Source organism: Toxoplasma gondii, chromosome Ib (genome assembly GCF_000006565.2).
Source record: "Toxoplasma gondii ME49 chromosome Ib, whole genome shotgun sequence".
Taxonomy (NCBI): domain Eukaryota; phylum Apicomplexa; class Conoidasida; order Eucoccidiorida; family Sarcocystidae; genus Toxoplasma; species Toxoplasma gondii.
The window spans coordinates 255,755-276,984 of record NC_031468.1 but is presented as its reverse complement, the minus strand read 5'-3'; the positions used below and the strand labels follow the sequence as shown (position 1 = coordinate 276,984).

The 21,230-nt window shown below is 51.7% G+C and overlaps 2 protein-coding genes across 2 annotated transcripts; both read right to left on the bottom strand.

Moving 5' to 3' along the window:
- Positions 1 to 399: 399 nt before the first annotated feature.
- TGME49_207760 (DnaJ C terminal region domain-containing protein) lies at positions 400 to 11,158 on the bottom strand. Its single transcript, XM_002369539.2, has 9 exons — positions 6,954 to 11,158; positions 6,331 to 6,428; positions 5,483 to 5,709; positions 4,660 to 4,853; positions 4,090 to 4,151; positions 3,293 to 3,378; positions 2,567 to 2,644; positions 1,741 to 1,908; positions 400 to 1,423 (listed from the first exon to the last, which is right to left on the bottom strand). The coding sequence occupies exons 1-9, from the start codon at positions 10,022 to 10,024 to the stop codon at positions 848 to 850; spliced, it is 4,560 nt and encodes a 1,519-aa protein (XP_002369580.1). The 5' UTR covers positions 10,025 to 11,158; the 3' UTR covers positions 400 to 847.
- A 939-nt stretch (positions 11,159 to 12,097) lies between these two features.
- On the bottom strand, positions 12,098 to 20,744 carry TGME49_207750 (hypothetical protein). Its single transcript, XM_002369538.2, has 7 exons — positions 18,466 to 20,744; positions 17,519 to 17,746; positions 16,466 to 16,635; positions 15,783 to 15,955; positions 14,325 to 14,633; positions 13,745 to 13,812; positions 12,098 to 12,806 (listed from the first exon to the last, which is right to left on the bottom strand). Exons 1-7 carry the CDS (start codon positions 19,914 to 19,916, stop codon positions 12,650 to 12,652), a joined length of 2,556 nt encoding a protein of 851 aa, XP_002369579.2. The 5' UTR covers positions 19,917 to 20,744; the 3' UTR covers positions 12,098 to 12,649.
- Positions 20,745 to 21,230: the final 486 nt, after the last annotated feature.

The following is a 21,230-nucleotide window of genomic DNA, read 5'->3' as shown; positions in this document are numbered from 1 at the left end:
TCGGTACTGAAGCAAACTGCCTCCTGTGTTTCCTCTGAGAGGCGAGAACCAGATACGAAAGCGATTACATTGTCGTCTTCGTAGTTTCGACGCTTGCCACCTAGAGTGAGAGACGTTTGTCCGACTTTTTCTCTACGTGTGTTTACGGATGCTGCAGGTAGCTTCGAGTTACACTCCATCCGCAGTGATATGACATGCGGATCTTTCTACAGAACATCGCCTATGACTGTTACGTGCATCCCTTCTCATCTAAGATGGTTGTGACTGTGCCATAGTGGAATACTCGAAGCAGGCATCAACCGCGATTGGTGCCTGCTTCGATTTCCGCATTACAGCAGATTGCATTTGGAGGCCCTCCAGCGAATAACAACACACTATCCCCCAGCTGTGACCTGTTTTGATTTTAGCGGAAATGCGTAGACAACTGCCAACGTGGCTGAATTTTGCCTCCGTGTTTCAACACGTCGATGCTCGTGAAAGAGTTTGCAGGCGCTTTCGTCTGTCTTTCGTACTGGACAAGTCGCACAGGTAACTAATGTGAATGATGAATGCAATTCGCCCTTCCCTGCTTCGGTTACACTGAGAGAAAAAGCACTCTTTTCAGGTTCCCCGCACATCCGCTCCCTCACGGCTCTAGATGCGACGGCGTGGCTGGGAAAAAGTGGCATTCGGGAAATAGGAAAAGACACGCTGATTCTGGCACGAACGAAAACAGATTCAAACAGAATGATAGTATGGAATTAGCATGGACACAACATGCCTTTTGAGGGAGACGCAAATCGTCTACGTTTTCGACGCAGACGCTCCGGCGTTGCCGCTTTTTAGACCCCGCGATCTCCGGGATGAACTAGACTTCCTGTTTGCCTTCGGACCCGTCAGACTTATCAGACTTTCCCGTTTCTTTCTCCTCGTCCTCAAGGTCTGTGTGCACCTCCGGTGCCTCACTTCCAGCGCAAGTCTCCACTTCCCTATCCATACCGACACCTGCTCCAGCAGCGTCCGCCTTTCTCACCGATTCCCCCGGAGTACAAGACACAGACTCTGCTTCCGGATGGGAAACTGAAGAACGTCTGCCACGGCCATCCTCAGTAGAACCTGAAGAACCGTTGTCACTGAAAGCTTTACGCCGAGAATGACAATCTCCACTGGCCTGCGATCGCGGAGGCGGGGGAGGCGGAGGCGGGGGTGGAGGCGGCGCCGGGTGTCTCTGATCTGCGTCTGCGTTCGTCTCGCTGTCATTCAAAGAGGTTTCGCTTCTCAGCGAAGACGCCCGAGAAGAAGCTCGCGGGTCTTTCTCGGGTGGTTGTTCAAAGCCAGGCCGAGGACTCGACTCTCTCTGGCTGCTGGGGTACGAACGCGCCTCTTCAATTTGGTCGAACAGCTCGATGTATCGACGCTGCTGCGGCGTCAAGGACGTCGGCATCTGGGAAAACACAAAGATAATCGCAAACTGCGCCAGAAACATGGGGAACAACGAAAAATTCGAGCAGCGGTGACGAAAATGATGCAAACGATTCGCAACAATGAACACAGGAAACAGAAAACACCCGTCTTAGGACACCTAAAGGCAGTACATAACTGACATAAAACGCTCTCGCCATTCAACAGCACACACAGATACATGTGGAGAATACACACACCTGAGATACTTAAAAGCAACCGCCGAATTACGATAAACATGCATCTATTCATCCTGAATATATATTCATATACACTATATATGACTCTGATATGAATTACCTTCAATGTGAAATGGAGAATGAGATTGCCAACACCTCCGCGTTGATCGATTTTAGGCGGTCCTCTTCCCTTGAGAATTTTGACTGTTGATGGCGAGGTGTTGGGAGGAATGAGAAGTTCCACCATACCATCGAGTGTAGATATTTCGACGCTGCCTCCCAAGAGACACTGAAAAGGGAAAACACAGAAAACTTGTCTTTACGTGGGGTAGCCGCTTATCCATGCAGTTTTTCCACACTTATTTCTAAATTTCTCGGTGAAATTGAACGAACGAGTGATCTCTCGAGAAATTCATCGAAAACCACGCTCTTCCACAGCACAGGCTTCTGAAATTTGTCAGATCTACCCGTGACACAAGACATGTGAAAGTGGTTGTTCAAAGCAAAGCAGACGTGTCTAGACACACGTAGGCGGTTAGGCGGTTTCCGCAAAACCTCCCCTATTATCTACCTACATATATTTCCACGTAAACATACACACACAATGGTAAATATCTTTTATCTATACACATACATCTATGTATCCATATATATATATATATGATGAACCTATACATATCTACATACAGTCTTGCACCTTGGGAGGTGAGGAAAAAAAATTCGTATACACATCCGTAGATCGATACCGTCACCTGTCTCTATCTGTCAACCTATGCGTCTACAACCTTACCCTCTGGGAGGTGACGAATAATATCTATGTATATCTATGTTTATGCCTCTGTTTGCCTGTTTACCTAGACGTTCCTCTCTGTTGCCGTGCACATTGGGATTTGAACGAAAGAAGTGACTCTGAAGCTTTTTCGCCTCTGACGGGCTTCACGACTTGCCTGTTTGATGGACAGAGGGACATCGATGTGGATGTCATCGTCAACCCATCGAAAGATGTCGTGCGGTTTTACGTTGATCTGAAAGAATGAGCACACCCGAGCCACAAAAAGGCAACAATTGAGCAGCGGAAAGTGTGAGAGGAAGCATCGTCTAGCGTCTGACACGAGACAGTCTTCTTTGTGTTGAGAGAGGACACGGTCTGGAAACTTGAGCTGTCGCGAAAAAAAACCGCAAGACCCTCAAATATCTGCGGAAAACGATCGAGGCTTTGTCCATCTTCCCGCGCGTCGCCTTTTCTAATTGTCTCTCCCTCGCAGTTGAACTTTTGTTTCATATATTGCATATCCCAGGCCACATACGCCTGTCTTCGATATGCGCTGTAGACCTTTGGACCCGCGTATGTGCTTGTCTCTACCAAGAGAAAAAACGCAAAAACTGGCCCTTTCTACAATTGGAAATTTGGGAGAACAAGCCAAGCATGCACAACTCGCCAACAAGTTACAAGGAACTCCTCCTATGAAGCCTCATCAGAGAAACCTGTTTTCCTCAGTGGCCTAAATATACACACTAGAAACAAGTTCGCTAGAGAAATCATCCTGCATAAATATAAACATGCCCGTCGTACCGTCGCTTCTAGGATAGATAACCCACCTTATTTTCCTCGTCTTCCACTCACGCCTGCGCTAGAAGAAATTGCATTTTTTCTCATTGCGTTTGTCACTTACGCTGACAAACAGATGCCCCGGCTTTCCGCCCCGGAGCCCCATGTGGCCTTGATTAGGCACGCGCATCTGCATGCCCTGGCGGACGCCTAAAAAGAAAGCAGAAAAAATTAAGGGAGGAAGGAGAAGCATGCATAATGCTTTACCAGTGAAGGCAAAGATAAGTTCTCCCTCTCTTCTAAAGAACGACAAGCAAGGTATCTGCGGTAGGACACCGGAAGAAACAGGCAGGTCGATACAAACAACCGCTTTCTTTGTAGATGTTGACCCCATAAGTAGGATTTTCTGAATTGCATTCATGAGAAAAACCAGTTTTCCGTGACTGTCGTCCATCAGCATCCCACCCCCACTGGACTGCACGAAGCACGCGAACCTAAGCATGTAGCTGCGACTAGAAAGCGTCAAATCGTCTCCTTCTTTTCTAGTTCCAGACTCTGACGCCCTTAAGGTCTGATGGAGCAACGACGCGCAGACAAGAGAGCACCCGTCAATCTTTTTTCTGTGACATCTCTTCTAAAATCGTGACGCCTTGTGTCGTGTACAAAAGGAAGGCTTGGACTTTTCTGTCTGTATCTCGAAGCTGGAGTCACATTCAGGATCCAGCGAACCCCGCTGTCACAGCGGAAATGCGGGACATCGCTCAATCTCGCCCGCAGGGTCCTTGGGAGCAAGGAAATCGTCTCTGGCGCGTCGTGGAACCTAGTGGTGCTTGTCGCGTTCCTTGGCATCTGTCCTCTCTCTCTGAGGGGGAGACCCTGCGAGGTCGACTGGGCGAAACGCGACAAAGTGGAAAGACGTACCCCTGGGAATGTCGATGTTCAGAACCTTGGGCTGCGTCTTCACTCCGGTGCCTCGACACGTCCTGAAGGCGTTTTGCGAGAGACAGAATCGAGGAAAGGCAATACACGCAGTTAGCTGTTTGATTTTTTTATCGGAATCCGTTCGAAAGGCCGTATCTGTCGTTTGCGCGTTCCGCGTTCTCTTCCAGTCCGAGAGGGAGACAAACCACCGAGAGTTCTTTCCTTTCTTCCTCGGATGGGCAGCTGGCGCGCACACAGCCCTAGGGGAACCATTTCGACTTCGCCATATCCCCCTCACTCGTGTTTCTTCAGCGGGAACAGTTTCTCGAATTGCAGACGAGATATCAGCAGCACACGACCTCGTCGAATCTCCGACAGCGACCGGTTTGGAACTCTTCATTTCGCAGATTCGTTGTGCCCACGTGATGAGCTTTGAAAACTTGTATTTCCCGCTCCCTTTGCTGCGCTACTAAACGACGAAGACGCCTTTGGAGCGCGGGTCTTCCCCGACTCTGTAAGTGTGAGAGTGTGATGAGGAAAACCTTTCCAGACGCGGATCAGCTTCTTTACCTGCAGGGGTGGGTGATGACTTGTCCAGCGCCGTTGCACTGGCGACACGGGATGCCCAGAACGATAGGGCCTCTCTCGACTCGCTGAACGCCACTGCCTCCGCAAGTTCGACATCGCTGAATTCCTCCGCTGCCTGTCGCGCTTCCCGTTCCTGTGCATGCATTGCAGACGCACTTGGCGCTAAAGTGCAGCGTCTGCAGAGAGCAGGCAGAGCGAAAAAGGGAGAGAGAGGGTTCACACGTCAATTTCCGTTAGTCCACATGGAGAAACCTACTCATCTGGGAGACAGGAGAGACAGGACGGAGGGAAGCGAGGGAGTCGACACTGCAGAGGCAAGACACGGATAGACAAAGGCCGTTTCACACCCGCTGGCGATAAGTCACACACGAGCACGTAGACCTCTGCGTTATACACACAGAAAGAGCGGAAGAACAGAGACGCAAAAGGCCGGATTAAATATACACTTCTTCTCTACACTCCTTGGCGTTTTGTCAACAACAGTGACAGCCCAGAGTGCTTCATGCAAAGTATGAGCGAGCAGACACAAAGACAACAGGGCGAGCAAACGGTGGACGCAGCAGAACAGAGAAGAAAAAGCCACAAGTGCGTCTTCCGACGCAGACGAGCGAGGCAACCCGCAAACGAGAGATCAATCACGCAAAGGAATCCAAAGACATCTACACCTAAATCCATCTGCCTTTACTCCACATACAAATATATTACTCCACATACAAATATATATATGTATATATATCGGTATGTGTGTGAGTATGTAGTACGCGTGTGAATGTCTGTTTTTGCAGGAGGGAGAACTCTGTTCTACCTTTTCGCATCCTTTGACTGCCTCCATGAGGTCGACGGTGACTTCCGTTTGAATATCTTCTCCACGCACGGCGCCAGTGCCAGCAGCGGCGCCTGCAGATCCGAAAGCGGATGCAGAAAAAGGGCCTGCACCTGCTCCAGCAAAGCCGGCCATGTTGGCAAACATTTCCGCGAAATCCGTGAACATGAAAGACGCGTCGAAACCCGCGCTGCCACCAGCCGACGGACCTAAAAACACCGCAGAGAATCGCAGTGAACTGCACCTCACACGCTTCTTTTGGCAGATGTGGCAAAGTGTAAAAAATTCGGAATTCCGCACTTGGACGGAACTGATTCACGGAAACATACCTGTGTTTGAGTGACTGTATATACACAGTCATGCGTATACACACACATACATATACATATACATATAAATATACATATACATATACATATATATATATATATATGCATGCATGTACTTGTGCGTGCACAAAATATACACATATATCTTTCTCTCTCTATACGGATGTATTTATGCATAGTCATATATATATATATATATATATATATATGTCGGCAGTGATTTCGTTTCTGGAAGTTGTGGTGGAAAGGGTGACCCGGAAGTTCCTGACCAACACGAGAGAGTCGCGAGAAGGCGACAAGAGACAAAACGCGCCAGCAAAACTGGCGAAGCCGAGTGAAAGAAGAATTCGAAGACGGAACTCGACCTGTCGCTCTCAGTCTCCTTCTTCTTAGTGGAGACGCAAGAGAAGTGCCATGGAAGACAACGTAAAAACGATCAGTAAGAGAAGAAAAAAGAAGAGAGACGACAGACGACAGAATTATGTCACAAGCTCTGCGGACCTCCTGGACCTGCACCTGAAGCTGCCGCCTCGTCAGGAGTCATGCCCGTTTTGTCGTAAAACTCGCGTTGCTTCGGATCGCTCAAAAGTTCGTAGGCTCTGAAAACACGCACGCACCACATGAAAATTTCAAAACAAAAGTCCCCCCAAAAGAAAAACTCGACTTGAAATGGCAGCGAATCTGGCTCTGGCCCACGTACCACAAAAGCACGGATATATACACACATATATATATTGATATCAATATATATATATATATATATATTGATATATAGATATATGCATGTCTAGGTGTCTACATGGAAAGACGTGTACATGTTACAGAGGTTCACGGAAGCCACGACACGAAGGAGACGGAGACTGGCACGCATGCGGACGAAAGAACTCCGAAAAATCTCGATCCAGAGGATTCCAGGAGCTCGGCCTCCACAGAAGAAAATTCGCAGAAAGCTCTCGGCTTGGTTCAGCTAGCTGCGCAAGCTCGTTCTGTTCGAGTGGAACTACAGTTGACGCCTGCAGTCTCGAGCGAAGTCCGCCCCGCTGTGCGCAGGCGCTCGTTTCCGACAAGCAGGCAGAAAATCTCGGCCAGCCTGGCACCAGCGTGCCTCGCGTGTGAGCGCGTACGCAGTGATGTCGGCCATCTTTTGTTTCGCCGACGGGTCGGGGTTCAAGTCCGGGTGGTACTTTTTCGCCATTTCTCGAAACTTCTTTTTGATATCTTGAGTGCTGCTCGACCGGCTGCAGCCCAGCACCTCGTACGGGTCTTTGCCTCTGCCGGACCCCGTGCTAAAGAATCGCGCATGGCTTTTTCCCCCTTCTTGGGAACCTCTGTGGCCTGCCATCGACACCCAGGCGTTGTGCGGCAGAGCCCCGGCCTCGCGACGCAGCAGGCGGCGTGTCTCTCGCCTCTGCGGTGCGCCCTCCTCTTCCACCACGGAGACCGCTCTCGCGCGGGAGAGGAGAGGCTGGCTGATTGTCTTCGCCATTTTCTCTCTTCGTTGGCCAACTGCACTCGGCAGGAAAGAAAAACCCTGCACAGAGTTCGAGGCGGGCGCCGCTGCATGCGGGTCGGGTGGCTCGAGGCCTGACCTGCTGGGTCCAGACGGCGACTGGGGCGCGACGTCGCCACTCCTTGCTTGGTCTCCCACACTCAACAAAACAGCAGGTCTTCCAGAGGCCGCGTCGCAGACGGCGAGTTCGCGTCTCTTGAACGCTCGGTTTTCTCTGTCGCAAGGCGGTTCCTCTCTTCTGTCTCCAACCGTCGCAGGGCACAGGAAAATATGCGGGTCGTTGCATGTGACGGTTTCCTCGAAAAGCAGCGGCGACCCAGAGAAGGCCTCTGGACCGACTCGCGTCGTCCACTTGACGTTCGCCGCACCTGCGAACAGAGGCTCCACGACGAGCTGCAACTGAGGTAACTTCTGTTTCTGAATTCTGAGGAAAGCCTCTTTTCGGGGCGTTTGCCCGACGCAAGTGGGGACGCACGGACTCTCTTCTCGCCCTTGTTGCTTCGATCTCTCCAACGCAGACACGGCGTCTTTCTGTCCGTCGAGTGTCTCCTCGCTCGCGCTTCCTCGATGGGATGTCGCAAAACGTGCAGACTGGCCTCTGTTTCCGAAGTGTCTCCTCCGCGGGGGGGACGCAGGTGGGGCGTTCGCTGTCCAAGACGCACCCGGTCGCTGCCCAGAAGGGGCTTCACTCGGAGTCTCCGACACAGAACCTCTCGAGTCTCTATCGACTCGCCTCAAAGACTGACCATCTGCCTCCGCTTTCATTTGCAGAGCGGAGACGGCCTTCGGCTTCTCAAGTGTTCTACTCGACTCTCCGACCTGCAAGCGACCCCGCGACTTCTGTCCGAGACGACTGGCAACCGTGGCAGCAGCAGACACAGACGAGACGCGACGGGATGCCGAGAGAGATACCAGCGAAGAGGCAGACCGAGACAGAGAGAGGGCAGGAGAGACTGCCGGAGAGAGGGGAGAACTCCTTGACAAACACGTAGACCAGATGCCCCGTTCGAGTGACCCTTGCGCTTCCTTCTCTCTCGCCTCCACTCCACGCCAGTCTACGTTCCCTGTCTTCACCTCTGTGTGGGGAGAGAGAGAAGAGACAGAGGCGAGGGACGCAGCCGTGACAGCCGCGTCAGATCCGAGACGTCGGCGAGAGGCGAACTCGCCTGGCCTTGCGTGAGGCATCTTCTTCTCTCCCACAGAAGAAAGTCGCCTGTGGCCGGACTGGGCACAACCGGAGTGTCGCGGAGAGAGCCGGGGGGAAGGCCAGCCAGGCTCGCATTCGCCGTGATCTTCAAGGCTCTGCAGAGGCGAAAGAGAAGCGGATGCAGAGACACTCCCATTATCCGGGGACGGCGTGCTCAGAGCACGGGAGGGGGAGGAGAGTGGAGGCTGCGGAAATCCACTTTTCTCTCCAGAGGTCCACCGGAACGAAGAGATCCGCAGCGAGAGAGCTCGAAAGAGCAGTCCCGAGCATGCCGCCGCAATACCGGAGGAAGCAAGAGGGGAGAAGAAGGACCCGAGGACGGGCGAGGCATGCCCGCACTCTCCTCTGCTGTCGCGGCCTCTGAAGGCTCGGCTGCGGTTGCTCGCAACTCGTCGCGCGGAAGAAGAAAAACGCAACTTCTGAAGCTTCCGACACATGCGTTCGGAGTCCGAAGACGCTCCACAACCGAGGTGTCTAGACACCACGGCAACCTCAGCCGGCGCGCGCGCCGGGAGCGAGGCAGTCCGCCACCGCGGGTTGAGGGCCTCGAGGACGACTTGGTCTCGACGGAGACGCAGCGCTTTCGAGCTGCAGACCTGTCTCGAAAAAAATGCCAAGTTTCCCTGAACGCGTCGCGGTGACGCAGACCAGTCTGTCAAGCCCAGGTCCGACGACTCTGCTCTCCCTTCTCCCGAGAACGACTGCGAGGCTCCAGCGCGGGGCGTTCTGAAACGAAGCCAAGAGCGAGAAACCGGGAACGAAGACGCGGTCGCCACAGACCACAGAGTTGACGCAGACGAGAGGGAGGCGCGCTGGTTCGCTGTCGCTTGCGGCCGCGAACAGGAGAGCAGAGGGCGGCGAGGTCGGGGCGGGAAGAAAAGTGCGGCCGGAGGCGAGACTGTGGAGTACAGACGTCGAAGTCCACCGCGCGTTGGAGGGGAGACGGCAGGTTTCACAGAGAGTAGGCGTGGAGGCGTCAGAGAGGAAAGGAACCTGGAAGGTAGAACCGAAGTTCCCTGCGTTGCTCTCGAAACTCTGTCTCTCTCTCGACCTCGCCAGAAGGCTACTGCGCCCCTGCTGCCCGACCACCGACCCTGTCGTCCCTCTTCTGCGTCCTGCGACTGACGCTTCTCTCTTCTGCGAGCCCGGAGACACGGGCGTCTGCGACTGGGGGCGACTGCGACGTCATTCGAAACAGCTTTCAAGGCCTCGCCCAACACTCGCTGCGTCGCAGAGAGCCTCGGGTGGCTCCGCAGCAGAAGGCCCCGGCGAGTCGACGAAAAAGCCAAGAGAGAAAGCAGCGGAGAAACCGTTTCGGCTCGACGGCGAGGCACAGCCGAGACGGGTGCCCGGCGCACGGACACTCGAGAGCCATCGGGCCGTGCGGCAGGGCCAGCGGGTGCCGGTGGAGGCGCGCCGCCGCCGGGGGTTTCCGCCGCCGGGTGGGCAGGAGCTGCGGCGAGGTTGGGAGAACGCATTTCCTCGTTTGAACAAAAGAAGGATTCGGCGACTTCTGCGGGGTTCGGTCACGCCGCAGATGCGTGAGCCGCGAGCTCGCAAGTCAGCGGCCAGCAGTTCACAGTCCGGTTTTAGTTCATCCTTTTGTGGAGACAGATGGAGCGACAACAAGGGAGAAGGGAGCGACGGAGTCGAGAGCTGCGCAGCCCGGAGAAGAAAATACGCTTCCTGAAGCCTCTATGCCAAAGAGACACGGAGAAACCAGACTTCATCTAAAGGCGAGCATACGTCCATGCACCTGCGTTGCAAGACGCTTCGCAAAGATTTGCCTGCAAGTATTTCAGGTCCCCGGAATGGAAAGACACGAACCGCGGTTGGAAGAGCGACTTCGAACTGTGGAAATGAGACAACACCTGCAAAGCTGAAAACATGCGCTCTATGCCCGCGAGCTCTAGCATGAAGGAAACTGACACCGTGTGTTGAGGCATGCCCGTGAATGCGGCACAAGAGTGCCACGTAAGTCTCACAGGAGTACACTGCGCACCGACGAACCCCGCAAGGCACTGGCTTAGGAAACTCAACGAAGAAGCCTGCTGCCTCGGAGAGTCAGGAACGGGAAACGAAAGAGCGGATGAAAACGGAGAGAAAAAAGGAGGGAGAAAAACGAATCAAACAGACCGTAACGAACCTGTGGATACCCACCCGTTTGATGGGGGCCTGTGGGGTTCCCGGGACACCGAGGCGCATTTGAGGACACTCCCGCTGCTTTTTAAAGCGATTGAGTAGCTAGAAAAAGAGGAAACGTGGAAACCTGAAGTGATTCCGCGGAAAACAATGAGGAAAAACGTTACTTATCCACGAACAAGTCCTAAAACGGCAAGTCTAGGATGAGCGAATGTAAGGGCTTGCGTTTTCTCTTCGGAGAAAAAGGCCCTTCTGCCACGTTGTGCTGGGAATTCCCTTCTTAGTCTGGTGGAGAACTCGAGAAGAAAGGGACACAAACGAACAGACAACACAGGCCTTGAGAGAGACGGCAGAACTGCGGGGAAGAGACAGAGACCTACGTGCCGGCAGAACCACACAGAGGACGGAACGAGCGTCTAGGACAAGAAGCATCGAAGGGGAATTTGGACAGGGGAAATATCCAAGAAAAAGAAGGTGTTTTGAGCTCTAACAAAAGCCGATTGAAGGCTTTTCTTGCCGTAGACGCGGGAACCTCTTCCAGTGTGGGCTCGGGCGGGGAATGCTAGGGTTCCAGTCGCGGGCGCATTTTCGCGAACAGCTTTCTTGCGAGAAAAGTCGGGGCCTCGTTTTCACAGAAGCGCTGCTCGCCGCCGATGAAAAAACAGGGTTCTGTGTGTAGCCAAGACATCGTGAAGCTTACCCTTTTCCTTGGCGGAGAGAACAGAGAAAAGACATGTACCCACTTGCCCCGTTTCGACAAGGCTGCGTGTTGGAGGCGTCGCCGGTGCCCGGAGAAATATCTTGTGTCATCTGGTTCTCGTAGAAGAATCACACGTTTTCTCTCCACAGAAAGAGGCTTTCACTGACTGCAGAGGGAGACTTCTTTCTTCCGATGAGACACTTTCTCTTAGTACACACGTAAAGGAATGCGTGCCAATTTCGGTGGCACTTGAGGGAAGGTAAGCGTTCTTCCTGTCGGGCGTCTGAGGGCGAAGGAGGAACACAGAATGCTTTGATTCGTCTTATCTCACCTTCCCCGTGGCACAGCGGCTTTCAGGGTGCCAGCAAAAGCCACTAGAAGGCTCGCGTCGAGTTTCTAAGGTCCCGTGAAAAGTCTGTGGCTTCCGTCATACCAAAGTGAATGCGGTGATATGTGGAAAGCTTGTCCACAACAGTGCTAGCTCTGTGGACCTCCGGGAATGATAAGAGATCATCAAGTTGTTATCAAGTTCTTTGCCTGCAGGTGTTTTCCGTTGCGTCCACCTGTCAGTAGAAGAGTGACTAAGCATCCCTTCCCTGTGAAAAGCACTTTCCTTTTCGCCGATAGCATGATCTCAAAGCGCCACAATCGCCTATTTACAAAGCGTATCAGGGAATCGAGCTACCGTTGTTTTCTGGTGTCGCATGCCCTTCGCAGGAAAAGAGAAGGAAAGGTGAACGTAGGGACGGGTTGACTGGAGGACTTGGTGTGCGTGGAATCAAGAGGATCCTTGGATTTGTCGAATATTTACTTCGTTGGTACTACGCGAGAGCTTCTCGTTTGTGAACCGTGATACTTCTCGTGTCGTGAAGAGCCTTCGTTGAATCGCATAGGCCGGGCGATTCAAGCCCACATCTGGAGTCGGAGCAATTGTCGTGGATGCCGACTTCCGTTGCACTTCCATATGGACAGAAGCATGCATGTTCAGAGAGATACATAGAAAGGGAGTGTATCTTCATATATAGACATGTATACAATATGTATACGGAGAGAAGCTGAACGATCCTCCGTGGAAAAGTATACCTCGTTCAACGGCTCCAAAACGGAACCACGCGACCGTCATAACTGCATTGACTGCCAGGGTAAATGTCTGTGCACGTGAAACCCAACACCTGCACACAGGCTGGACGCATGTCACAGTTTTCTCTCGCCCTTTTGTTTCGCCTTTGGAAATCTCAGTCGACGCTGCAGAGGGTCGCATTCAGTGCCCCGGAATTTTGTAGAAGTTTCGAATGTCTTGCAGGGTGTGTTCCCATTCCTGAACATTGCGAACGATGACGGGCTCAGCGCCTCGATAAAACGACTTGTTGGGACGCATAAAGTACCTCTTGTCGGGGAGGCGAAACCACGTCGGGTACCTGAAAAAAGAGAGACAAGAACACGTAACTTTTTTCTCTCGGGAGAAGAAACACATTCGAAACACTCTCACCATCAAAATGCACAAACGCGTGAGTGCGTGTCCATGAGACCTAACAGAGAACTGCAGAACCCGAAACAGGCTTTCCCGCTGTCTAACTCGTGGTACATACTCCCCAGAAAAGGTTCGTTTCTACACATCTAAGAATTTCCTTTTACACTTCGTAACGTGGACTGGAACTGCAGTTTCCGAAACGGACATATGCGTGTCTTTGCCGACAATATGGTAACCACGAATCAGACGGCACAGAACCCACGGTGAGAAGACCACAGGTCCCCGACGCCGAAGCCCTACGCTGGACTGAACGATATCCAGCGTACGTTTGAAGAACCACCAGTTCTATACAAGCTGCACAAAAACTACGATTTCCACTTTAGTAGTCTGCTTCGCCAAAATGGGCTTGCATCAGAAAAATCACAGACACATATTGATGCACGTAGCAGTCATGTCCGAGAGCTGCACTGGCTTCGTTTTTCTTTCGGCCATGGAAGAAGGCACAACACGGTCAGTTGCGAGTTGTGAAGATGAGAGCAAAAAAGCGATTTTGTGCGCAGGAGAAACAGACGTGGCGTTACTTGTGCTACAAGCCCTTTATGACGTAAGTCAAAAAAAGGCAGCGATTACTGATGACTTCTCTCGCTTAGAAATCGTCACTTAACCAAACACGTATTTCGCGTTCGCGTGAAGAGTGTTGTGTAACCAGCGGCGACGGCGCTTTTCGTCGAGAGCGTTTGACTCGGCCTCCCTAGGAACTCGGAAATGTCGGAATTTCCAGAAGAAAACGAACCAAACCTTTCGAGAATCCTCATTAAGTTCTACACACTCTGCCAATCCATCTTCTCATAAACGGATTCACAACTCCCCTTTCTTCTCATTTACCTCATTGGGTTGCATTTTATAACCCAGGGCATGTCGCCGAAGCCTAGATCTTTGTACGCGTCTGGAACCTGTGCAGATGCACAACAAAGAAAACACCTTTTCTCACAGCTCCTTTTCTCACCGTCCGTTGACTTGACCTCGAAAGTTTCTCTTTCCCGGATACAAACCTTACTGTGCCTTCAACGACCATCAGGTTACGTGCTCTAAGTCTCGGGGAATCGAGCGTATCTTTGAAAAACCAACACATGTTTACAATTTGCACAAATCTAATGGTCGACTGCTACTCGCGAAAGCGAGGGCCAGTTAAGTACGAAACCAATTCACCAGATACATTTCAATGTCGAGATTGAGTTGCCCCCACCGATGCCCCCAAAGGCGGAGGTCTGCAGGATCTGCCACCGCAGGCGCCTAAACATACACGTTTTCAGAAACAGAGGTCACCTTCCTAAAGGTTGTTGAAACTCTGTTTCAGACAAGTAACTGTGTTTTGTCCGTCCCTTTGCGCTTGAAAGAAAGAGCCGCGTTCACTGTCACTGTGTAAATGCAAAAATAGAACCAGAAACATCGCGGTCTGCCTTACCTTGTCTGCTGAAATGACAGAGGCCCCAACCTGGCGGTAGTCTCGGAACTCCTCCCAAATGCTCCGTTGAGCGAGATCCAAGTCTCCATTCACGAGGTATCTGTACACCGACCAGGGCTCGTAGCCGGGTTTGTTGTCATCAACTGGGATTTTGCTCATCAGAAAAGGAAGGTAAGACAAGTCGCTCATGTGCCACCCGCCGTAGAGATACAGGGGCGGGGTCAGTTGCGACGGCGCGTGTCTTTGGAAAACATGGTGAAGGCGTCGTGGATCTTCAACCCGATGCAGATACCGGACTTTTTTGTACATCTGAAAACAAATAATTCAGCATTGCCAATTCTGTGTCTTGTCTGCTAATATGTATGAAAAAACACATCAACTGAAGAGAACTATATTAAAAATAAAGTTTCTTGTTCCACAGACCCATGAATACCAGTCTCATCTCACCGAGCTGGTTCACTGCATACTTAAGAGCAGACCCAAAGTCTCAACAGGTGGTACCATACAGACTGTCACTTTTGAAAAAATGGTTTCTGAAAAAAATGGGATTGACGTGACTTCGTATTCAGCAGACTGAACAATGCCAAACTCGTGGAAATATGCAGCGACCGCCTATTTCGCATGTGTACTACCATAGCTAGAAATGAGTTTCTGGGGTGCTACACGCTTGAAAAACCTCTTTTCTCCGACACCACAATTGATACCGTGGATCCTTGCAGGACACTACGTCTCATGTACCATCGAAATGATTATTTGCCGTAAAGTTTATCTTGCCCCCATAGATTGCATTATGATAGCGTTACCTATCTTTTACCTCCATGTGACTGGTTCGAGCAAACCTGTCGGAATATATATCTAGCTTAGTGTTGTCCCCCTCATCAAGGAATGCAGAAAAACTGCACTTGGTAGTATTTCAACAGAAACAACAGTTGCAGAAGCTGCTGGAAGATTCATCGCTGCAGTTTGGTAGAATGCGTAAGACGCGTAACAAGAGTGGAGTGCCAGCTGAAGAAGGAACCGATACACTTTGGTTTCTAAGCAAAGTGGTAAACTTAAATCTGAAGCTCGGGACCTGCAGCAGTCATATAGCCATTCAAATCGAATGGAAGATAGGTAAAGAACTATTCCGTGTTCACTGTGTACTGTGTACCATGTAGGCCACTGCGAAGTTCACTCTCGTGAATACTAGGAGATGATTAGCCGACTCAGACAAACATCGTTTTTCTATTTTATGCCACTGTGGAGGTACACAGTCCCTCAACAGAGAATCAGGCGACGTAGTTAGTTCTTCTTGAGAAACGAGTTTCGAACCCCCAGTACACACTGGCACAAAGAATATATCATATGCGCCGTGCACAGCCGGCAGTTCATAATCGGCTCTAGATTTCACTGAGTTCTACAAATGCTTTGATTCTAAGGGTCCGGGACCGACTTTTCGTACTTCTCTCCAGTCCTTACAAAGGTGTCCATTAGAGGTCCAACTGCATCCGCGACGTCTGTCGAGAGGCCTGCTTGAGCGCCGAAATCTTTTCGTGCCATGCCTCCCAGGTGGCCAGGGTAATGGACCATTGCCCACCCAAGGGTTGGCTGCTCCACAGGTTCACACATCTTTAAATGTCGCAGTCGGTCGCCTGACAATCCGAGCGAAGAAGAGAGACGCAACCATCTTCTGGCACTGCGAGGTCCTACTCACGGCGAGAAGCAAAGCGCGTTTCAAAAATGATGAGTAGCTTTGAACTGCCTTCACCTTCTCATCGTTCCCCCTTTCACCGCTGATTTCAGATTATATGTAGTGTTACCACGTCCTCGCTACAACGCCGGCATCCAGAAAACAAAGGTCTCGACGCCAGAGCACGCACTGTGACTACGACAGCAAAATTCGATACTGCGTCTATTATACAACCGACACGCGACCCAGATGATGTATAACTTTAAGTCGTTTCACCACGACTCCGCAAACGAAATGAAGAAGAATGGAAGTCAGGCAGAACGACAGAGATCCAAGAACTCAAGAGAATCCTTAAAGCAACACCTGACACCGCTGTACAAAGTGCTCAAACGTAGCTTTCTCTGAGATGTTTTTCGACGAAATAACATGTAGTTTCGTTTATGAAAAGAAGGCCTCTCGGATTCGCCGTTACCTCGAACAATCTCGTCGGGGTCACCCGTCATGATGAGGTCGTCGTCACCAATGATCGGAGCTGAAAGGTGAGTGTTTCCGGCTGCGTCGACTGCCTCGTTGAATCGCGCCAACATCCAAAACAAAATGCTCCGACTGGTGAACTCAAAATTCCAGCAATTGTCAAAATCGCTGCAACAAGCAGTGTCAAAGCAATCACATTTCGAGGAAAGACAACGCTTTGAAATCCTTGCCACATTTTGGTGAGACTGTAAAGCAGCTTTGTACGGACAATACCTGGCGACATCGCCGAACCAATTTAACTTGGGGGTTGGGAACGAGTTTCGCTTAACGCGACCTCCTATTCCTCTTCGGCACAAGGACGACATACACGCTTTTCCAAGAACGTAAACACTGCTGAATTAGATCCTGATGGGAGTGTTTGTCGAATCCAAGCTATGTTTTGCTTTTCGCCGCATTTTGTTGCGTACGTCTTTGTACCACTCTACATAGGAAGTTCAGAACTCGTTGCGCATGCACTGCGTTGGCGTCCTGGATAGGAAGAAGGATCGATGAAGTGTACACAAGTAATGAGAACACAACGCGCTGACACCGACGTCTTTGTCAGCGACTTCGTGGCGCACAGACAAACCGCTTGGGGCTCGATTCTGAAGCGGCCTCACAGCAGCGGAGGAGTGGCGAAACAGACAAAGTTGCTCACTTAGAAAACGAAAGAGATAAGGGTATAGCCATCCATCAAATGCTTGAGTGAAAATGCACTGTTCCCAGTAAACATGCTTCGTTTCACTGGCAGTGGGGAAGAATACTGCTGGACAGTAACTTGCGCCCTCCTTGAAGCTAAATGTGGTCGAAGAAACCGAACGCATACGTTCGCTGCACTCTGTGACTCAAGCGAAACCCCAAAGACATTTCCTGGGTTAGACCTAAAATGTAGGCTCTGAGTACCGGATCCGAGATGACTCTGATTGCGTTTGTTGTCGTGATCCAAGCCTGGACAATCGGTGCACAGGCCTGAAACGCCTGCGCTTCGAGTTCCGCAAAACGACTGACGCACTTTAGGAATCTGGGACTGCAGCGCTGTGCCAGATGAAGGCTGAGGTCGACGGGAATCTCAAAGTATATGATTTTGTGCAGAAAGCGAGCAAACCGGTGGCGGTTTTGTTGAAAAAGAAGCGGCTTCTCGAAGAGACCGGTCGTGTGATGACGCGACTCCAAAACCACAAAGTAGTCGACTGTATGCTCATACTCGTAAAAACGAACCTCCAACATGTCCAAGTCGTACCTGAAAACACCCAAGAGGCTTGTGGGTGAACAGTGAAGGAGTGAAAGAAAAAGAAAGGAAGAAGACATTTGGATAAACAGAGTGATCTCCATTGTTATTGGTAGTGTCAGTTCGCGAACATCATACATCTTAAAGGGTAGAGTAGCTATTACCTTATCCCGTGCTAGCGTTCCACTCTTATTCACTGAACAAGGATCATCAATGACCCCAGCTTCCCAGCCAACATGAGTACGACTAATATACTGCAACCGATAACGACTGACGATTGAAGAATATCAGCGTCAAAACAAATAAGGCGCTAATCGAACACGCTTGACACAAGCCGCGAAAGCACTGTGGAGCGCCAAAATTGCAAGGAGCCTGCACACTACACTGGGGATTTGAGCTGCCAGACAAAAGAGGCGTAAAAACCTAAGGGACCTCAAATATGTTTTCGACAACATTCCTTGCCAGTCATGTTCCGCCACAAATATAGATTTAAATAAATATATATATATATATACATATATATACATGCCCCAGTTCCTGGTGTTAAGCGAGTCTCTTTGGGTGCGAAAAATGAAACACACACTTGCAGACGATTCCGTGAGGGTGTCTTCGACACCGAGACTGGTGTGGCACTTCTTCTGTGGTAGTCCGGTCAGCCGCAGTGCCGAATGTTGGATACCACCCCAGATTCCCTCTGAGGTGCCGCCCCTCCCCCGAAGACGACACCATACCCAAGAATGACGGCGTCCACGATTTTCACCGGTTTCTTTCGTCCCTGGCCCGTGAAGGCTCCTCTGTGGACTTTCCGTGCTTCTTCGCAGAACTCCGTGATGGTCACATGAGATGCACGGGCCTCCAATTGTGGCTTCGCCTGTTCTCCTGGATCCCCCGGTTGCGCATCCAACAAAGAAGCCCCCGCCGAAACCGCTGTGTCTGTCCTCTTGGTGTCCGTCTGATTTCCGCGCGCTTCTGTCGCCTCTCGCTTCCTGCCACCCTCTTCCTGCTCCCGGGGAAGAACGGTGTAGGACTCTGGCGGCTGGCAGTGTGGATTGATGGGAACTGGAGGCTCGATCTCGACGTACGGGCCAACCAGCGCGAGGACTGCAGCCATCTCCTGTCTGTACAGCTGGTGGAGGCGGCGGTCGATGGGGAAGAAAAGCGTCAAGAGCTTCCGGACGTATTCAGGCGCGTGGTACCTCCAGCGGCGTGTTGCCCACGAGTCCTGCAGTCGCCAATCGTAGAGCATGACAGCGGCCTCGAAGGAAGGCAAACAAGAGGTCCGCGGAAGATCTCCCGTTTTTCCTGCGGTCCCCGTCTCAGTCTCGTCTAAAACTTGGGAGTGCCACTTATCACTAGCAGGCACCAGCGCAGAGCTCGAGCAGAAGGAGGCCGTTCCGCCTGGCGTACGAAAGGCGGCAGCCACGGCGGCGCGGCTTGAGACACGGTCTCGGTCGTTCCTCGGCGAGGGAGGTGAACCCCGAAGAAGCAGCGGGTCTCTGTCATCGCTGGGGAAGAGTCCATCGAGGACCGACGCGACACCCGCGAAAAACGAGGACTGCGCGATCTCCGCAGAAGACGAGGTATCCGCGGCGACCGAGTCCGAAATGAAAAAGCCGTAAGAGTTCCCCCACAACGCGGACTTCAGATTGAAGACGTTCACACCCTTCGTGGCACTGCGACAAAGCAGCAGAAGTGCCACACTGAGAAACGCTACGAAGGGGAGAAAACAAGAAACGGCACAACACCTGCGAAGAGGGACGGAAGCCACTAGCGAAGGGCTTCTGTGTCTCGGCGACGCCCGGCCCTCGCTATCGCGAGCGGCAGATGCTTTCGCGTTGTGGAGAAAAAAGCTCCGATCTTGGCAGTTGGCAGAAGGGGACATTGAGTCGCGACCACGAACTCCCCTGCACATTCGGTCAGGGGTGTCAGCGACGCGGCTGCTGCGACGCCAACAGGCATCTCGGATCGTTCGGACTGTCGATCTGGATTTCCTCGTTTGCCACAGAATGCACTCCTCTTCCCCACAGTGTCTTTCGGAGGAGTCACATTCGGCGGTGGACTTTCTGGTGACTTGAAAACGGGAATTCGGACGCAGTGCCACCATTTCCAGGTGCTCAGAAATGTCCTCGTCTTCGTGGAAGAGGTTCGACGGGGACGGCGCCTCGCTGTGTCTGCGTTCCATACCTCCGCGAAGTGACGGGCGCCAGCTTCTGCAATAAGACTGTTTTGGCGCCTGCTGTCTGAGAAAGCTTCTGCGTTGTTCGAGGCGAAAATGAGGCTGGGAGCGCGCTCTCACGACAGTCACCGCGATTTGTTTTTTTTCATGCCATTCTTGCGTGGCATGAGTGCCCGGCTTCTGGAGGGGATCTCGGCCGCAACCGAAGACCAAACAGATGCTCTCAGGGAGCCAGTTTACGCACCTGGCTGCTTCCTGTTCATCGCAGAAGTCTGGCTTCACTACAAAGACTCCTTGCAGACGCGCAGAAGAAAACGGTGAAACGCGTAAAACTGTTCCGACACCACAAGCCCGAGGGGTCGAGGTGGGAGAAGAAAAGCTTAATGAGTCCGGTCTGGGTTCATATCAACTAAAATCTCTAAAAGCTAAATACTGATCACACATTTCTAGCCGAATAGATACCACAAGACCGAGAGACCAGCAGACCTAGAGGCCAGCAGACTTTGATCTGCAGCACTGGAGGGCAAAGGGAGCTGCGGGGGGAGGGGGGAAGGGGGGAAGGGGGGGGGATAGAAAACGGAAATATCTTCGTTTCTCTGAGGAAGCAAGGCTATTGCACGGATGCGCACAGCTGATTATGTCTCATTTAGCAGGGCAGCTTTGGGTTTAGTGGCGACGAAACACGATGCCATTTCTGTCGCTGGCTCAAAAACAGAGCATCCGCCGTTTGGTTGGCTGCGCTCCGTTCTCAGCTCGAGAAAACACGCACTAGAAACCGTGGGTTCCGGTTTTGCATGAGAGGCGCCAAAGGAAGGAATGGAACTTTCAGAAACGTAGTCGTTTCAAAAGCAAAACTCTGGCTCGCTTGAAGGGAAATAGCTGGCGTCCAACAGGTATTGACGAGATCACGATCCGTGGAGAAAAGAAGGACGCTTGTCTCTTCGCCCGGGCCCGTGACTCCGCTGTGCTGAAAGAGGGGCGGAATGGCAACGACTATGGGAGACAAAGCCGAATTAGCTTACACGTGTCGAAACGGGGAAGAACGTGTTTGTCTTTTTCCGATAAGTGCACACATTCCGATTTTACGCTGGTGCGACAGTGATCCTGGGATTTTTCACAGCTCCTGTTGATAATCCTCGTGGAGGTGTAGAACGAAAGGCTTCGGTTGGTTTTTAATTTGCTAGAACACTCCAACAAGAACGTAAGGGCAGCCACTGAAGGCCCGTGCAAAACGGTTGTTCCGTGCTGATAACCAGAAAAGCTTCGGGTGCCGGTGCCGGTAGCGTTGGATTTTTTACCTTTACAGCATTCACTTCAAAC

Excerpts from the sequence above, each read along its gene's own strand:
- TGME49_207750 (XM_002369538.2), bottom strand. The coding sequence starts at position 19,916 with ATGGAACGCAGACACAGCGAGGCGCCGTCCCCGTCGAACCTCTTCCAC. Across the intron at positions 13,813-14,324 it reads CTGTCATTTCAGCAGACAAG|GTTCCAGACGCGTACAAAGA; the intron begins GTAAGGCAGACC and ends GCATCTGCACAG. Across the intron at positions 12,807-13,744 it reads ATAAAATGCAACCCAATGAG|GTACCCGACGTGGTTTCGCC; the intron begins GTAAATGAGAAG and ends CTCTTTTTTCAG.
- TGME49_207760 (XM_002369539.2), bottom strand. The coding sequence starts at position 10,024 with ATGCGTTCTCCCAACCTCGCCGCAGCTCCTGCCCACCCGGCGGCGGAA. Across the intron at positions 4,152-4,659 it reads GTCATCACCCACCCCTGCAG|GACGTGTCGAGGCACCGGAG; the intron begins GTAAAGAAGCTG and ends AAACGCCTTCAG. Across the intron at positions 1,424-1,740 it reads TTCTCCATTTCACATTGAAG|ATGCCGACGTCCTTGACGCC; the intron begins GTAATTCATATC and ends GTGTTTTCCCAG.